The sequence below is a fragment of the Mesoplodon densirostris genome, chromosome 6 (genome assembly GCF_025265405.1).
Source record: "Mesoplodon densirostris isolate mMesDen1 chromosome 6, mMesDen1 primary haplotype, whole genome shotgun sequence".
Classification (NCBI taxonomy): Eukaryota; Metazoa; Chordata; class Mammalia; order Artiodactyla; family Ziphiidae; genus Mesoplodon; species Mesoplodon densirostris.
This window is the reverse complement of record NC_082666.1, coordinates 125,231,781-125,250,879: the sequence shown is the minus strand read 5'-3', so window position 1 is coordinate 125,250,879 and position 19,099 is coordinate 125,231,781. Positions and strand designations below refer to the sequence as shown.

Sequence of the window (19,099 nt, the reverse complement as noted above, 5' to 3'; positions counted from 1 at the left end):
GATTTGTCCATTTTTCCTAGGTTTTCAAAAATCATACACATGGAATTATATGTGTACAATTTATATTTTAAACTTTTGTGTAATTCTATTTTCATTCTAAATTTTTTTTCATTATGTCTTCTTTTTTTCCTCTTGTTCAGACTTGCCAGAGGTTTGCCGACATTACTGATTTTCTTCAAAGAAAAATTTTTGCTTTCAATGGTTTTTGTTGTATTTCTACTCTCTGTTCTGCCCTTTATTATTTCCTTCCTTGGGTGAACCTTGCTGCATTTCTTTTAATACTTAGCTCATTTGTTTCAGTCTTTCTTTGCTCTCCAATAAGTATATTTAAAGCTGTCAGTTTCCCTCAGTATCATTTAACTGTTAAATGTTGATATGAAGTGCTTTGTCATTCATATCTAAGTATATCATAATTTCCTTCTTTATGTTCCTGATTTAAATAACCAAAGGTTATTTTATAGTATACTTTTGTTTCTAGTCTATCCCAGTATGGTTAGACTTAGCGTTAGACAAGACTTTTGTCATGTTATACTTACATTTCAGCATTCTTTTCTAATTTTCTTTTACATTATAATAAGAGTATACTGATTCCTTGAAATTTGTTTAGGCTTACTTTGAAACACAATCCTTTTTGGTAAATGTTCAACATATGTTGGAAAAGACTGTGTATTCAGTGCTGAGTGAAAATTTTTTCTGTATGTATTTATTCATTTGAGTCTGTTGTGTTTTTAAGTCTCCTATCTTTCCTTAGCTACCAGTTTCTGAAAAGGATGTGTTATTTGTTGATTTATCTATTTCTCCTTAAAGTTTTACTGATTATTGCTTTTTATATTTTTAAGCTGTACACTCAGGGGTATACATGTTCATGTGATCATTGTGTCTTATTGATCAGTTATTCCTTCTATCAGGATGTTTTCTTTTTTTTCTCTATCAAAACTGCATTAAAAGCCAGAAGACTTTTTCCCCTTCCATACTTGCCTGCTAGTGTTTTTCATCCCTTTTTTTTTTTCCCCACTCTTTCTGTGTCCTTTTCTACCGAATCCCTTGTAGACAACATAGTAAGGGATTTTTTTTTTTTTCCTTTTTCAAGCTAGAGAGTCTCTTTGATTAGTGAAACCGTTTATGTTTCATCTAATCACTATTGTATTGGGGGCTTATTTTTGCCATCTTCATGTTTTTTTAGTTTACTTCATTCTTTTCCCCATGTTTTCTTGCCTTCTTTTAAAAGTCTAAATTTCTTTCTGCAAGTTTGAAGACATATATATCTTTTAACTTTTTATTTTATATTGGAGTCGAGTTGATTTAACAATGTTGTATCAGTTTCAGGTGGACAGCAAAGTGATTCAGTTATACGTATACACGTATCTATTCTTCTTCAAATTCTTTTCCCATTTAGGTTGTTACATAATATTGAGTAGAGTTCCTTGTGCTATACAGTACACTCTTGTTAGTTATCCATATATATTTTATTTTTATTCTTCCGGGTTATTCCTTCATTTGTCCTTCCTGTGAGTATCTTATCACTGTCGCCTGTATCTCTCCCTCCAGAGCCACACCTTCCTCTTGTCCCTCCCATCTTTTTCCTCTTCCTTCCTCCCACCTTCCCCCCCGCCCACCATTGTCAGTAGTGTCTAGAAATGTAGTCCCAGGTTATTTAAAATATACGTAGGGTGGTGAATATATCGCGTATTTAGACAACAGTGAACTTTGTTCGTTTTTTCTTTCTTCCCAACCTTATTTCCCATAAATCTCATAAGCCTTCGAGATTTACTCTTCTTTTTCCAAGAATACTTGAGGAATGTTCACCAAGAGGTAAACCTTATAAGGCCATGAACTACTAAGAACATCTTACTAGATGGGTGGTGGCTCTCAGGAAGAATGAGGCTAGAGATGTTTTGAGAGCAGGAAGCTTCTCTCCATTTGGGAACTTCTGCCTTAGAACAGTGGTTCTTAACATTTTGTGGGTCATGGATCCAAAAGCCTGGTGGTAAGAATTTGATGAGAACTTTTTTTTTTTTTTAATCTGCACACCTACACAAGATTTTACATTTATTTTCTGGAGGCTGTGAGTTTATAGAGTCCTCAGAAGCCCATTGTGATTCATCAGGTTAAGAATCCCTGACTTAGAACTTTGGAAAGAATCTTTTTTGTAAGAAATAAATTTTTTTAAATTAATTGAGAATTTCTACCCAATCAATTCCCTGAAGCTTCTGATGTTCACGGTGGGAATTCCTTCTTGCCCTTGGGGTTGGAGGAGGCCGGTAGCTGGCCTGAGAGAACGTTTCCTTCTACCCGACACGGCCCATATTTACTCTCTCCCCTTCCTATCCTTCTCCCTTTGGAGTTCAGGGAGATGCTCCTCCTGGTTTGTTTTCCTGAGGTCTTAAAGACTTTGGCAGTAATACATGTAGATTCTTCCCTTAAATCTAAAGAAAATATCTTAAATTTGGAGTCCTTGAATCAGGTTTTTAGAGCTCAGGCAGTTGCCTGGGTAGGTTTGTTTTGCTCTGTTTTGTTTTTTATATTTTTCTTCTTCCCTCTGAATTCCCCAAATGTTTTGTTATTGTTTATGCAATTCTTTAATCTAGATGCTCTGCAGTAAAAGGTTTTTTTGGCTTTTTGGTTATTCTACTGTATTTTATTTTATTGTAATAAATCAGTGACTTGCTTCAAATCTTCATGTGGATGTACATGTTAGCATTTTTCAGCTAGTCCTTAGTCTTCTGATGGAAATATCTGTAGGCTGCTACTTCTCCCTCCAGGTCTGGCTTCATGGGGATCTTACAGTCAATCAGGTTCAGTCCTTGGGAATTTTCTAGGAGTGTCAGACTTATCCTGGTACAGAACTGGGGGCTTAAAATCACATGGTTACCCTCATGCACAGAGCAGAGCTGGGATGAAGGTCAACACAAAGACATTGTCCCGCATCCACAAAACTCATGTTAATATAGGTGGTTGAGGCTTCCTTTGCTCCCCTGATAACCTGGTCCCCGTGGAACACCTGGGCTTCAATTCTGCGCTCCCTTCTGTAGCATCAGAGCCCACTGCATGAGAGCCAGGCCTGGGCTGAGTGTGGACCCGTCAAGAGGGGGAAACCTGAAAACTATCACTTCTCTGGGCCTCAGTTACTCTACGGAGACGGGATGACTGACATTCTTCAGCATCACGTCTCTGTATAGCTGTCCCTGGGATATGTCCACAAAGGGCCCACTCTTCCTGGGTAAAGGACACAGCCATGTCCCCGAAATGTTATTTAGGAAAAATGTCTGAGACAAACCGCAGCATACAGTTCCTTCCTCAGCTGCCAGGGCTGTGGGCAGGAAGCTTGTTCCTGTCCATGGATGCAGCCCCAAGTTATCCCAAAGCCTCGGCCTCCTCATGTTGGTCCTGAGGAAGCAAAGCTCTGTCCTCACTGGCAACGTAGCACCAACCAGTAAGAGTTAAACTTGATATATTTGGGGGCGGGAGCGGTGAGGAAGCTGAGCTCCACACGGTTTGTGATTGGTTCGGAGAATCGGGCTCAGTAAGCAGATCCCGTGAAGTGAGGAGGGAGAGACTGAACAACTTGCTGGACTCCTGTCTGTTTCTTTCCACACTTGCTGTTTTGTTTCCTCTCTGGCAGACAGCTTCTCTCTGCAGAGTATTTCCTTCTCTCAAAAGTAATATATGCTACTTACGTGCATTCATTTGTTTATTCATTCCTTCCTTCCGTCATCTAGTCTGTTGTATTTCCTAAACCCCTGCTTTGGGCAGTGAAATGTGCTAGGCTGCAAGAGGAACATAGATGGGTAGGTGCTGGATTTACACAAGTTATCATAGAGAAAGAAGATGAGTGCACACAGGACTTTTCTCCAGGGTACAAGGGATTGATCCTTTCAGATTAGAAATCCAGCGAAGTGCTGTGGGATTCAGAAGTGGGGTTGCACCCCTTCCTGTTGGGGACTAGGAGACCTCTTGGAAGAGTGGGCTTTTAATTGGCCTTAGAAGGCGGGTACGATGTGCTTCATGATTCCAAATATACTTCCTGCTTTCTCTCATCAAAGAAGCATAGGTCATTGGGTCATTAACTTTTTCACTGATTCCTCCTTTTCTACCTTTAAGCAAATCGGAGGGGTTTTAATATGGAAAAAGGCTTTCAGAAGACTGGTCTCATCACCTGCTGCCATAGTCTCTCTCTTAACCATGATGAGATTTCTCCTATTCACCTTGTTCAACTCGGTCTGTGAACATTACTTTCTCATCTTTTACCTCCTGGATTTATTTCACATCTCTAGCTCAACAGTGATCAGTTTCTGGTCAAACTGAACTTTTTCTGTTTTCCACAGCATCTCACAACAGCACCATTCATCAGTCTCTTGTTGACATTCCTTTTAGTCTAGGCTCCTGTAGCAATCTTTTTGTTGTTGTTGTATTCCTCTTCTTGCTCTACCTGATCTTTTGCCATATTACAGGGTGAATGCACCGTAAACTTAATCTTTCCCCAACCCCTGAGTTTTATAGGTAGGAAGCTCTTCACTGCATTTTGTACTTCTCTTGTCTTTGCCCCTCTCCTACGTTCCTTACAGTGTCCCTCCAGCCTTGGCCCTAGACCCACTTTTCTTTTCCTCACTCCAAATGAACTGACATTTCTGTTAAGTACTTTTTTTTTTTTTTTTTTTTTTTGCGGTACGCGGGCCTCTCACTGTTGTGGCCTCTCCCGTTGCGGAGCACAGGCTCCAGATGTGCAGGCCAGCGGCCATGGCTCACGGGCCCAGCCACTCCGCGGCATGTGGGATCTTCCCGGACCGGGGCACAAACCCGTGTCCCCTGCATCGGCAGGCGGACTCTCAACCACTGTGCCACCAGGGAAGCCCCTCTGTTAAGTACTTTGATGAAGGTACCTAGCAGATCTCCATATTCATCACATGCCACTGTTTTATCTTTAAGCCCAGATTAAATCATTTCCCTATCCTCAGAACACCTGCAGCTTGCCGATGCTGGACTTATTATTGCCTCCTTATTCTTTTAAATCACTGCATCCAGATTTCCCTTTGACTGCATTTCTGACTTCAGATTTTGGAGCATGTTAAAGTCTGCTTTCTCCCTTGTCCTGTATATTCAATCCATTCCCCAAAGTCTGTTAACTGTTTTGTATGATGTGTAGATCTGCTTCTTCCAGCTCCTCAAATGCCATGAAATTGTCATTTTTTTTCCCTTTATGTCTGTCTGGGCTGCCTTCAAAGTGTTCTCCGTCTGTTTGGTCTCACCCCCCTTCCTTCAGCTATTGTCTGTGTTTGTTTAAAAATGTCATCCTCCGGCTGGACACCATTGACTCCTTATTGCCTAGCCTATCAGTCTTCACGATTCTGACCTTTTAGGCCCTTAACCAATAATACTTTCTCTCTTCTTCCTAATTTCTTTTCTCAAATAAATCCGTTTGGCATCTACAGGCTGCCTTCCCCTGCCCTCTGCCCTCCCTGGCCCTCCTCCTGCTGCTGACATGCTTATCTCATGTTCCTGACTTGTAGTGCCTATTTCCTAGCATGGAATGTTCTCACTTTGCTTACCAGAATGCATGTTCTTTTCATGTGTTCATTTATTCAATGAATGTTTATTTACTATTTGCTGTGTGCCAGGCATCTTGCCAGGAAGTAAGGATACAAAGTCCTTCCTCTCAGGGAGCTTCATAGTCCCATGGGGGACACAGACAGGTAAACAGGCGATTACAATTCAGTGTGGTCGGTGCTGGGATAGTGAGGCTTGGAGGCCATGAGGGCACATGTAGGAGGGACGTCTTGGTGTGGAGGGGTTGGGGGGGAGGGGTGTCACTCAGCCATTCCAAAGTCCGCCTGAAATTGAGTCTTAAGTTCCTTAGCCAAAGAGAGAAAGAAAACTAGAACCAAAACTTCATCTGCCAAAAAGCCATATACCTCCCCTGGCCTAGTGCAGCCCTCTAGTCTGCATTCGTCCTGGCACTTAGCTACTCAGTGCAGACTCAAGAAATATGAATTACATTTTTTATGGCTTTTGGGAAAATCCTCCTTTTTGATTATACATACTTGTTTTCTCTTCAACTCGGTCGTAAGCTTCTAGGGCCTAGAAACTGGATCTCCTTTTTCTCATGCCCTGTGCAAAGTGTCCAGTAAAAATTAGTCAGCAGAGGGGACTTCCCTGGTGGCACAGTGGTTAAGAATCCACCTGCCAGTGAAGGGGACACGGGTTCGATCTCTGGTCTGGGAAGATCCCACATGCCGTGGAGCAGCTAAGCCCGTGTGCCATAACTACTGAGCCTGCACTCTAGAGCCCACGAGCCACAACTACTGAAGCCCATGCGCTCTAGGGCCCGAGTGCTGCAACTACTGAGCCCACATGCTGCAACTACTGAAGCCTGCACGCCCTAGACCCCACGCACCACAACTACTGAAGCCCATGCACTCTAGGGCCCGAGTGCCACAACTACTGAGCCCACATGCTGCAACTACTGAAACCCGCGTGCCTGGAGTCCTGCTCCACAGCAAGAGAAGCCTCAGTGAGAAGCCCGCACGCTGTAACTTAGAGAAAGCCACGCACAGCAGCAAAGACCCAACATAGCTAAAAAAAATTTTTTAATTAAAAAAAATATATATGTATAAAAAAAATTAATCATCAGAGGACCAGCACAAAGACCACAGCATCCTTGGACCTATGACTTTCCAAAATTTTATTCCACAAGTTTGATTGTGACTGTCAACTTTGTAAGGTATTTTTATTTGATTCTTGGACACAGTGGAATTTTCCATGTTTGTGAGTTTAAACAAAATATTCCCACTTCAGGCACTCAGCGAGTGACCACTGACGCCAGTAATATATGCACTTGCCCTTTGGTGGTGAAATGGAGATGGTGGTGGTGGTGTCAGCTTGGTTTGGAGAGTGTCACTAAAAGCCTTTTAAGACTACTTTTTTTATAGTAGCCCTGGGAATCCACAAGAAATGTCTCCCAAGTTTTAGGGCTAAAATTATGAACATCTAGTCTGACTTGACCATGAAGTATCTCAGTGTCCAGCTCGGTGGTAGTCATGTTGTAGTACTGCCTTTGTTTTTTATTATGAAGGAAGGCAGTGGTAATGGTTGAGGTTCAGAGATGATCATGTTTTCAGTGCCAGAGTTTTCTCCCCACTGAGTCTTTGTTTAGATCAGTAGTCCTTAATTAACCTTTTGGGGGTCATGGCCCCAAATGACAACCTAATTAAATCTGTGGAAAAATATATACAGGCATACAGAATTGTGTGTACCATTTCAGGAGGTTCCTAGGCCCTCTGAATCCCCCATCAGCCCTGTGAATCATCAGTGGCTTGTTCTAATAAGATTCTTATAAAATTGTTGTGCTTTTAAGCTGAATATGCTATCCAGTGAAGCTTGGTCCTTTTGGTCACCGTTCCAGTTTCCTTCTGCTTGGTGTGTGCACACAATGAACGTTCCCAGGCTCTTTACACATCAGCTGCTATAAACCTCTGTCTTTACTTCCCCTTTCCTCCTTCTCAGGAAACAATGAACATATATATACATATATATATATATATATATATATATATATATATATATATATATATGAGTGTGTGTGTTTGTTGGAGAAGTGCAAATTGGTAGATTAGTTCTGCCTGAGCAGAGGAAAAGCTCTTACATGCATTGTTATGTATCTGTGCAAATAGGAATTAGAAGCTACTCAGTGTAATTGTCACAACTGTACTTTTCCTTTATTCATGTGAAAGAAGTATTTTTCAGGTTATAAAGCTGCTTATATAACCACACTCATGTTATTTTAAAAAATAATGAAGCCCATATATCCTTGTGTATATAAAATGCTAAAGGATGCTACATCAAAAGGCATGTATACTCAGAGATAGCAATACAGATGGTAGGTGTTTGCTGCACTGCTATTTGAAATTTTGGGGGGAATTCTGGGTGGAACAGAAAGAAGAAGGATAAAGCTTCTCAGTAAACAGTGTTTCTGGCTTTTTTCTTCTGATGTTCTGGTGAGTATGTTAAATGAAACTGAGGAAAAGATGCATTACAAAGTGAAAACATTGATGAGCTCTCCAGCATCTCAATCCATGGGCCTTCATTTTTTTCCCTTTCTATTCCTCTTATTAAGTACTTTTTAAATTTTTAAAAAATTTTTAAAGGTTACTTTCTATTTACAGTTATTGCAAAATATTGGCTATATTCCCCATATTGTATAATACATCCTTGCATGGGCCTTCATTTTTGTTTCCAATTTTAATCCTGATTTATTTGGGAAAAAGTAATTAGTATTTTTTTTGAAATGCTCTGAAAACAAAGTTAAATTCAAAAATAAAACATCCTACGGACCACACAATAGTACACCATAGGACTTCATAGGCTACGGGAAGATCATGTGTATTAGCACATGAGACTCTCAGAAGCCACTGAAGGGATATGGGTCAAGAAATAGGCCCATTTTATTTTATTTTTTTTAATTTTTTAATTTTTTTAATTTTTTGCAATACGTGGGCCTCTCACTGCTGTGGCCTCTCCCACTGCGGAGCACAGGCTCCGGACGCGTAGGCCCAGTGGCCATGGCTCACGGGCCCAGCCGCTCTGCGGCATGTGGGATCCTCCTGGACCGGGGCACGAACCCGTGTCCCCTGTATCGGCAGGTGGACTCTCAACCACTGCGCCACCAGGGAAGCCCGAGATAGCCTTTTGAAAAGAGCAAAGCATTACAGAAATATAAGATAATGTGCTTATTTTTCATTGAGGTAAAATTTATGTATAGTGAAACCCAAAGATCTTAAATGTACAATTCATGAATTTTCATATCATATCATCACCATACCAAACAAGACATAGAACTTTTTCATCACCCCATAAAGTTCCCTCCCATGGGTCCCCATCCCCCTTGGGCAACCGCTGTTCATTGATAGACTTTTCGTTAGAGGAGGTGAGATGACTTGATGATGAGTTGGATATGGGAAGAGCAATAACTGTATTCCCTTTTTCCTTTACTACTTATATCTAACCTTTTTTTTTTAATTACTAATCATAGTTCTCTGTGGTTTTTCAGCCCATGGACCAAGCTTCTCTCAAAAACAGCGATGTTCTCATTCTGACAGGCCTTACCCAGATTCCCACCGCAAACCCAGACAACATGGTGGGAGAGTTCTGCAGCAACCTGGGTATGTATCCAATGCAAATCTTAAACAGGATGAAATGTTTTACGTTTATTTTTTGATACCTTGATTCTGTGGTACTTTTTGTCCCTTTCCTTCACATTCACACCCTCTGATGCCCCTTATTAAGGCCTTTCCCCCCATTTATTCCCACCCTTTCTGCTCATCCTTCAAAGCCTACTGTTGTCAACAAAAGCAATTCTTAAGCAACTTAAATCTGAAGGCACAATAGGAATGGTGGTTATAACGGTAAATTAGAATTTTTAGCACTTTATACAATAAATGCTCAACATTCGCCCACTTGATTTATGTAGAAACTCTTATTCTTCTTGCTTTCTGGTGGGATTTGGGAGTGGGTCAGGGATGCTTATAGGGTAAGCAAAGTTAAAGAAGGAAAGAATCATATCTTTGCTTTGCAAATAATAGCACAGAAAAGACTGTTGATACTTTGAATTCACAACAGTGATACAGGTGAAACAGGTGTATTTTTTTCCCCACTATTTGGTTGGTATTATTTTTTTCTTCTTTTGGGGGAAGACTGAATTGAGAGACTTGTTGGGTATTTGCTACCTGGAAGAAATGTATGTTTCTTTGGATATAATTGTCAGTAAAATCTAGAAATGCTACATTTCTTTTAGAAATGTATAGGTTGCTTATTGTCTTAGCTTAGGCTACTGTAACAAAATACCATAGTATGAGCTTTAAACAACACTAATTTCTCATAGTTCTGGAGGCTAGGAAGTCAGAAGGTTGCCAGCATGGCTGGGTTCTGGTGAGGGACCCCCTTTCTGGCTTGCAGACGGCAGCCTTCTTGCTGTGTCCTCACTGGTGTAGAAAAGCTGTTCTGGTGCCTCTTCCTCTTATAAGTGTGCTAATCCCATCATGGGGGCTCCACCCTAATGGCCTCATCTAGACGTGGGTACCTCCCAAAGGTTCCCCCTCCTAATACCTAATAGGGCGTGAGGGCTTCAATACATGAACTTTAGGAGACACAAACTTTCACTCCAAAACCGTTGCCAAAGAGGAGTTAATGCGCTCAGGCCCCTCACCCCTGGCAGCTGTATGTGATATTACCTCAGCTCTGGGGGAGAGAAGTGGTTGTCATCTAATATTTACATGGAAGGCACTATCCTTTGACATTTCACTTGCCCTTGCCAATAATCCTAGTCTTTTTTTGTTCTTTGCTGATTTTAAGACAAAGGTAATTTATTCTTAGCTTGGAAAAAGTATCGGACTGGTCTCAAGTAGAATCTTTGATTTGTATGTTTGTGTATAATCCAGAATCATGGACTCAAAGAACTTCAGGTCTTAAAGGGACTTTACATCTAATCCACTGTTTCTCAAAGTGGGGTCCACTAACCACCTGCCTCAAGATTAGTGAGGCCACTTCTCAAAAATGCAAATTTTGAGGCCCCCCACAGACCTAGTAAGAGAGACCCATAGAAAAGTTGCATTTTTAACATGTTCTGGCAGTTTTCATGCAAACTAAAGCTTGAAAACCACTGATCTAGTTCACACCTCTCATCAGCGATGAGGAAGCTGAGGCCCAGGAGGTTACAGTGGCCTAATAACTAAGGTCCCATAGCTTGTGACAGAGGCGGGTCTAGAGCCAGGCCTCTTGAGCCCTGATGGCTATCTGGTCTTTTCCGTGGTTCCATACTCTAGTAATAGCAAGTCGGCCAGTATTCCAGGCACAGCATCCAGGAGAACCTGGATGTCAGAGTTGGGAACATGGAGGAGGAGGATAAAAGGCATCAGAGACTTCAAGTTCTGTACCCAAACGCTGCTTGTTTCAACCTATGTTGGAAACTGAACAAAAAACAAACTTAAGAGATCTTTGGCCTTTTTTTAGCCAGTTATAGCTTCTAATATGATTTTACCGTAAGTTGCAATTCCTCATTTGATAACTTATTTTAAGTATTTAAAGTATAGAGGATTTTCTTATAGCCAAAACATTAATGAAAGAAAATGCCACTAAAATGAGTCAAACAGAAAAAATTTGGCCTATTTCCTTATAGGTCATTCAGCAGTGGTCAGAGGCTGAAGAGAGACAAATCCAGCAAAGTTTTGAGCAGGAGCTAAAAAGAGAAGGAGCTTGGAGGGTCTGTCCTGAAGCTCATCTGCCATTGGGAACCTTGACAACCCAGACCCCTAACTGCACACCCTGTTCCCAGGCACTGAGACATTGGTTAAAAACTCAGCTGATCATCAGTCAGCCTCTGGATCCTCCCACTCTGGTGCTAGTCTTCAAAAGAAGTAAATTGTTATACATATGAAGTGAATTATAGGAACAGATGTAGGAAATGAGAGAAATGCAAATATTATTTTTAAAGTTCTGTTCTCCCTGTGTTAAACTGTTCTTTTGATACTACTTTTTTCCCCCCTCTGGCTTCAACCTTTCTTTTCTTTTTTTTTTTAAATTGAAGTATAGTTGATTTACAATGTTGTGTGGCTTCAACCTTTCTAGCACTGACAGTCCGGAACGGAGGAAACGTGTTGGTCCCCTGCTACCCTTCTGGAGTGATCTATGACCTTCTGGAATGCCTGTATCAGTACATTGACTCTGCCGGCCTCTCCAGCATTCCTTTCTACTTCATCTCCCCAGTGGCTAACAGTTCACTCGAGTTTTCCCAGATTTTTGCCGAGTGGTATGTCTCTGTTCTTCCTGTGATTCAGTACATTCAAGCAGGAAGAAAAGAAAAATGTTCTTAATTTTAATTTAAAAAGAAACAGAAGTAATCCTATATTTTTCTTACATTACTATGAAACCTTCATTTTGTTGTTTTTCCCTGTCTGTGATGTGAAGATTATATTAATGAAAGCCAAATCTGTGATATTGCCAGGGTTTAGAAGAATTGTTATTAAGAAGGGAAGGAGGGAAGGTGGGAGGGCAAAGACGTAGCTTAGCCAGCACTTTGAAAATCAGTAACAAAACTATTATACACTTACCTTCTCACATGCTACCCACTCTCTATTACAAAAGCTAAAAGCTGAAAAAAGTTCAAACCCCAGGCTCATGTTGTCTAAAATTTATAATACCAAATCTGATAGGAAAAACTAGCTTATTTTTTCATTTCAATAATATATTTGACAAAATCAAGTTTTACTACAGCAGGAAATTGATCAAATCCTAGGATGGGTAAATTATTGAACAGTATGAAGTGGGTGAACCTTTTTAGGATTATTTAGATGGATACTTGAATCTAACTAGCCTGGCAAAAAAAAGTCATGGGTAGGAAGAAATACAGCAACTTAACTTTTACAGTGGATCCAGTAGTGCCTTAGGATGGAACTGTGACATACATATATATAGGGTGTGCTTAATCCCGTTTAGTGGTGTGATAGCCTAATAGACACAGTATTCTTCTGCAAAGCTTCTACCTTAAAAGTAGTTTGTACATCATTCTGTACAACATACGTCATTTGTACAACATATCCCAGCATTATGGTGTGCACCCTCCCCTCCCCACCTTTTTATTTTATTTTTTGTGTGTGTGTGTGTGGTACGCGGGCTTCTCACTGTTGTGGCCTCTCCCGTTGCGGAGCACAGGCTCCGGACGCGCAGGCTCAGAGGCCATGGCTCATGGGACTAGCCGCTCCGCGGCATGTGGGATCTTCCTGGACGGGGGCACGAACCCATGTCCCCTGCATCGGCAGGCGGACTCTCAACCACTGCGCCACCAGGGAAGCCCCCCACCTTTTTAAATAGTTTTTTTCTCTCCGTTTTAGTTGTGGTGAAGGTCGTTTTTTTCTGTTTTTAGATCCAGGCAGGCTTCTCCATCCCATGTGCATATTATTCATGTTTTTCCATAGGACTTTTTTTTTGTTTTTTGTTTGTTTGTTTGTTTGTTTTTGCGGTACGCGGGCCTCTCACTGTTGTGGCCTCTCCCGTTGCGGAGCACAGGCTCCGGATGCGCAGGCTCAGCGGCCATGGCTCACGGGCCCAGCCGCTCCGCAGCATGTGGGATCTTCCCGGACCAGGGCACGAACCCGTGTCCCCTGCATCGGCAGGTGGACTCTCAACCACTGCGCCACCAGGGAAGCCCCCATAGGACTTTTCGTTGTTGTTTATATTTGACTTATTGTTAGTGACTAAGAATAAAAAGTCACTTTTATTGGTAGCCATTGAATTGTCTCCTTTGCTTAGAGTTTTTTCTCCCCCAACATAGGAAGGTAATCTTGAATAAGTGGTAGTCCACCCTAAGGATGACTTGCACATTTAATCAGCATGTTCTGAATTTCTTCATCCAGATCCTCAGTTAAAAATATTGAAAACTACAAGCTCCTGGGCAAGCCCTTTGTGGGCCCCTGTGGATGGTGTCCTAGCCGGGTGTGTGCCCTTCAAGTCCACTCTTGACCCATTACCTGCTTTTCTTATTGTCAAAATGTCTGATTGGGTAGAATTCAGGACTGCTAAAATAAGAGTAGTTTGTTTTTGAGTTTTTATTTTTTGATATTTGTTTTTAATATGTGTGTAATACATGAAAGGGCTTCCCTGGTGGCGCAGTGGTTGAGAGTCCGCCTGCCGATGCAGGGGACACGGGTTCGTGCCCCGGTCCGGGAGGATCCCACGTGCCGCGGAACGGCTGGGCCCGTGGGCCGTGGCCGCTGGGCCTGCGCGTCCGGAGCCTGTGCTCCGCCACGGGAGAGGCCACAACAGTGAGAGGCCCGCGTACCGCAAAAAAAAAAAAAAAAAAAATGTGTGTAATACATGTTTACTATAGAAAAAGATAAAAGTTACAGAGAACAGAAAAAAAAAAAAACTGAACCCGTGATCCCACTGTCCAGAAATATCACTGTTAGATTCTGATGTATTTCTTCTTTCTATATAGGGATCGTGCTGCATATTTAATTGTGAATCCTGCCTTTAAATTTTTTAATACTAGATTAGAGCATTATAAAATCTTTGAGACCATAATTTTTGCTTGACTGCATTATTACATCATTAACCATCATTTATATGTAGTATAATTTACTTAACTATTGTCTGAAGGGGTGGACAGGCTTTTCCCAATTTTTTTCCTTTTAGTGATAAATTTTCAATTAATATCATTCTGCATATATATGACTACATCTTTTGCTTTGGTTAGTTACTAAAAATAAGATTACTGGAACAAAGGGTATAAATAGCTTTTAATGTTCATTATACAAATCTAAACTGCTTTCCAGAAAAAATTTTATGTCATCTATAAATTGTTCCTTTTTTGCCCATTTACTTATCAGAGGTGTTGTACTTTTATCTATTTATTTGAACTCTATATATGTATTGAAGATCCTAACACTTTGTTATATCTGCAGACATTGTTTCCCATTGTGATACTTTTTTTCAATTTCGTCTTTGATTTTGTTTTTTGAATAATAACTTGTTACTTTAGTAAATTTTTTTTTTTTTTTGCGGTATGCGGGCCTCTCACTGTTGTGGCCTCTCCCATTGCGGAGCACAGGCTCCGGACGCACAGGCTCAGCGGCCATGGCCCGCGGGCCCAGCCGCTCTGCGGCATGTGGGATCCTCCCGGACCGGGGTGCAAACCCGTGTGCCCTGCATCGGCAGGCGGGCTCCCAACCACTGTGCCACCAGGGAAGCCCCTTTAGTAAATAATTTTAGACACAGAAAAGTTGCAGAGATAGTACAGAAACTCCCATATACCTTCCACTCAGTTTCCCCCCAGTGTTAACATCTTACATGGCCATGCATTCTGTACCAAAACTAAGAAATTAACATGAGCACTCTGTTATTAACTGAACTCCAGTCTTTATTCAAATTGCACCAGTTTTTTCACTAATGCTTGTTTCCTATTCCAGGATCCAATCCAGGGTACCACATTGCATTTAGCTCTTTGATTTTTTTGGCAGAAGTATTTTAGTTTTACAGCTTTATGTATTGGTGCTAAGTGATATAGCATATTATCCTTTGCAACAATCGAAATTAAACTTTTAATCTAAGAACTTTTGTTTCTCCTCCTGAGTTTGAAATAAAGACAGTACTGTTGTCTGTTTAGATATTATTAATAAGTAACCCTTCAAAAGTATCTTGTTTCCATATGTACAACTTCTTCCAAAAAGGATATAAAGTAATGTTTTTGAAATCGAGTTAAACTAAAGAAGGAGAAATTAGATAATTGTATTAATGAAGTTCAGACAAAATCCAAGCCCCAGAGTTCTGAACTATTCTGCCAAAAGTAACATCTATTAGAATTGTTGAAATGCTTTAGTTCTATTTTGATAGAATTCTTAGAAGCAGGCTTTAACAAACATAATCACTACATATATTTTTTCCAACTTTTAAAAATGTCAGAGCTACAGAACACCCACGTACTTTGATTTAACAATTGTTAACCTTTTGCCACATTTTGCTTTTCCAGAAATCTCCATATTTTAAATGTCATATCTGGCTAGGGAAAAACACAAACTACCTAAAACATTCATAGTGTCTAGATTAAGATAGAGTTACTGGAGAGATTTATTATTTTCCAGTTTGAGTTACCAGTTCTGCTATTAATGAAATGCTGCATGTATAAAATAGAAAACTATGTCTCAAAAAAAAAAAACTGTATCACTTTCTCCTCAAAATTGATCACAACTAGGGAATTCCTTGGCGGTCCAGTGATTAGGACTCTGTGCTTCCACTGCAGGGGGCACAGGTTCGATCCCTGGTTGGGGAACTCAGATCCTGCAAGCTGCGAGGTACAGCCAAAAAAAAAAAAAAAAAAATTTTTTTTTTTTTTATCACAACTGAATGCAATACGGTATCTTAGATTAGATCCTGGAACAGAAAAAGAACATTAGTGGAAAAATTGGTGAAAGCTGAGTAAAGTCTAGAGTTTAGTTAACTGTAAAGTACTAATGTTTATTTCTTAGTTTAACAAACGTTAGTGGGATACCAGCTGAAAGGTACATGGGAACTCTGTACTGTCTTTGCAACTTTTCTGTAAATCTAAAAGTACTTCAAAATAAGCAGCTTATTTTTTAAGAAAAAAATGCATTGAGGAATTTCAAAGGTTAAAACTGTGCTCACAAGTGACTTATGTCCTGATTACGCTATAAATGCTGGTGTTTTATTCACAGTGAGATACACTGACAGGAAAATTTCAAATAAACTTTGGTATTAAGTATTTGCGCTGTTACCACTAGGTGGCAACAAATGCCACCGTACGCCCTTGTCTAACCTGCTGATCTGTTTTTCCTCCTCAAAAGGCTTTGTCACAACAAACAGACCAAGGTGTATCTCCCAGAACCGCCTTTTCCTCATGCAGAGGTAAGAAAATGGAATCACTGGGTCAGAGCAAGAACAAAATGTAGATAAATAGATATGGGTGGATATAGCAGGTCATTAGATTTTTAAAATCCAAAGGTAATTTGATACAGCCCTTTGTTTCCCTTGTAAGATGGCAGTGAAGTACTCAAGATTCGTTACTTTCTCTTCTTCTTAACACATTATATTACCCGTATGTTATTCAGTTAATAGCCTACCTCTGTTTCATTGACCGAGTGAGGAATTTTATTCTACTAACTTTTTTGCATAAATGATTTACTTATTGCCAAAGTCTTCTTTTTATTTGGTTATGTCTGTCATTGGTATAAATTTTTAATGATGAAAATAAGAACATTTCAGTTTAGGAAACAGAAAAATTCCCCCTTCCTCACAGAACCAGTGAGTGATTTTATATGGCTGTGTGTGTCCAATTTTGTTTCTACTGCTTTTTTTGTCACCCAGTGGTGGGTGTATCATGGACATTTACCTGTGCACCTCACTGTTATTATTGCTACCTAATATTCCGTAGCATATCATATGAACATATATAGTGTACTTAACCAACCATTCCCTTCCTATTGGACAATAGTGTTACTCCCAGTTTTTTGTTATGTTTTTTAAAAAGGATGTGTAAATTGGTGTAACCACTTGAGGAAACTGACAGTAAAGTTGAACCTAGGACTGTGACATCTTCTGTGCCTCAGCAGTTTCGTTCCCAAAGTCTGTACTGAACAGAAATGCAGGTGTGCCACCCCGAGATCTGCACGGAAATCTTCGTAGCCCTCTTGGTAATAGTGCTGAAATGTACCCAAATGGCCATCAACGGGTGAATGAATTTTGTGGTATATTCACACCTTACATCAAAGAGGATGAAGGGACTCTGATTATATGCAACAATGTAGATAAATTTCACAAACATAATGTTAGTGAATGAAGCCAGATATAAAAGAGTAGATATGGTGTGATTTTATTTATATAAAAGTTCAAACACACAGACAACTCATCTGTGATATTAAAAGCCAGGAGAATGGTTATCCTGGAGGTAGCAGTGGGGGCAGGAAGGGGACAAAGGGGGATTTCTGAGGAGCTGGTAATGCTGTTTATTGATGTGCATATGGGAACGCGGAAGTTTTCCATTTGTAAAAATTCCATCAAGTTAGGGATGTCTGTGCAGGTACTTATGCATAGGGATTTTGTTGACTTCTTTGCTATGCAGTTAACTATTCGGCTCAAGAAAATTGCAACAGTTGTCCTGCTGATTATTTTAAATCTGACTACTGTTTTCCTACTCCAAAGGACAGGTCTTTCATGAACCAGAATGTCAAGTGGAAGGTTTTGAGGAAGTTATTTACAGTCCTCATACTCTCTTACAGCAGCCAAGATTTTGCAAGCTCTGTCATTGCTACAGTGAAATTCAGGCTACATATCTTGTGTCAGAAAATTAAGTGTAGCAAAACATGCTTTGTGGTAGGCTTTACCACTGGAAGTCTGTTTGCCTTTTTCCTAATGACAGCCTTGCTTCAGAACTGGTTCTCTAAGGGTGTTACCATGTTCTTACCCACAAGTATGTCATGGATGACCTTTGTCCCATTTACAGTTAAGAATGTGAAAAGACCATAGGTGCATGATCAGGATTCCTGAAATGCACTTGTCAATATTAGGGCGTGATGGAGTTGATAATCGGTGTTATGTGACCAGTGCCCATGAGAAAATACAGTTCTGCCCTTAGTACTGATTTTAAAAATTGCCTTACGGAATTCCTACCCTACAGCTTCATTGCCTATACAGTTTGGACCTTAAATCAGCACAAAGGTAATCCTGGATGGTCAAAAAGGTAGTAAGTCCGCTGGAAAAGTAGATCTGATTGGCAAAGAAACAACCTCAGTTTGCCTTAAAAAGTGACTTAATTTATGTGCAAAGACCTGCTGCTCTTCTTAGAATCCCATTCATCTCCTTGACATCTGTGGATACAGTAGAACTAGTCCTTTAGTCAGCCATTCACCTGTTTAACTGGGGCAAGTAATGATTTGGGCCAGATGGGTTATACAAAGAATGTCAGTTTTATTTGTATATAACTTGGAAGGGAAGTGGGAATGCAGTGGTTGTTGCATCTTTACTACTCATATCCCATCCAAGCATGTGACACCTAATTAAGATCTCCAGGGTAGTCTTGCTAATGAAAGCAGTCTCTCTGAATTAAAGATTAAATCTTCAAGATGAAGAGAGTCAGCTTCCATTTGTGGGCGGCCCCATTCTGGCCGCATCCTCACCGTTGGGGTGACTACAGTGGGCTTGGGGTTGTTGGCTGGGCTCCCTTCTTAGGCGTTATGGGTGGCTACAGGATTGAGCTGGGTCACAGACCAATTCTTTACCCATCCGACAGCATCTCAGGGCGCTACTAGTTGCTATTTAGGGTCTCTGAAGTATGGGTGTTTGCCATCTTTTTGGTGCCAGAGTGGGGCAGTGGGGGCAGGGCTGAAGCAGCAGTCAGAACTTCTGAACAGCGCCACAAGATGCCATCTGTGGTTGTAACTGTATATGGCGTTGCCTTGGGTCGGGCCCGGTGTTAGGAGAGTAGTTCCCAGTGTTGTGCTAGAAGGAAGACCTTTTTGGTTCAAAACATTCACTTTTGAGACAGGTTTGAGACTGTGCATGGCCTGCTTCTTACTATAGCTCTCTGTCGCGAGGACATCACATC

At 40.7% G+C, this 19,099-nt stretch overlaps 1 protein-coding gene across 2 annotated transcripts in view; it reads left to right on the top strand.

Moving 5' to 3' along the window:
* INTS9 (integrator complex subunit 9) overlaps positions 1–19,099 on the top strand; it is a 112,199-nt gene that overhangs the window by 70,904 nt on the left and 22,196 nt on the right. For both annotated transcript variants that reach the window (XM_060102623.1, XM_060102622.1), the window contains exons 9-11: positions 9,044–9,155; positions 11,617–11,797; positions 16,344–16,404. In XM_060102623.1, the coding sequence (XP_059958606.1) occupies positions 9,044–9,155; positions 11,617–11,797; positions 16,344–16,404 (354 nt within the window). The remainder of the gene's footprint in view (positions 1–9,043; positions 9,156–11,616; positions 11,798–16,343; positions 16,405–19,099) is intronic.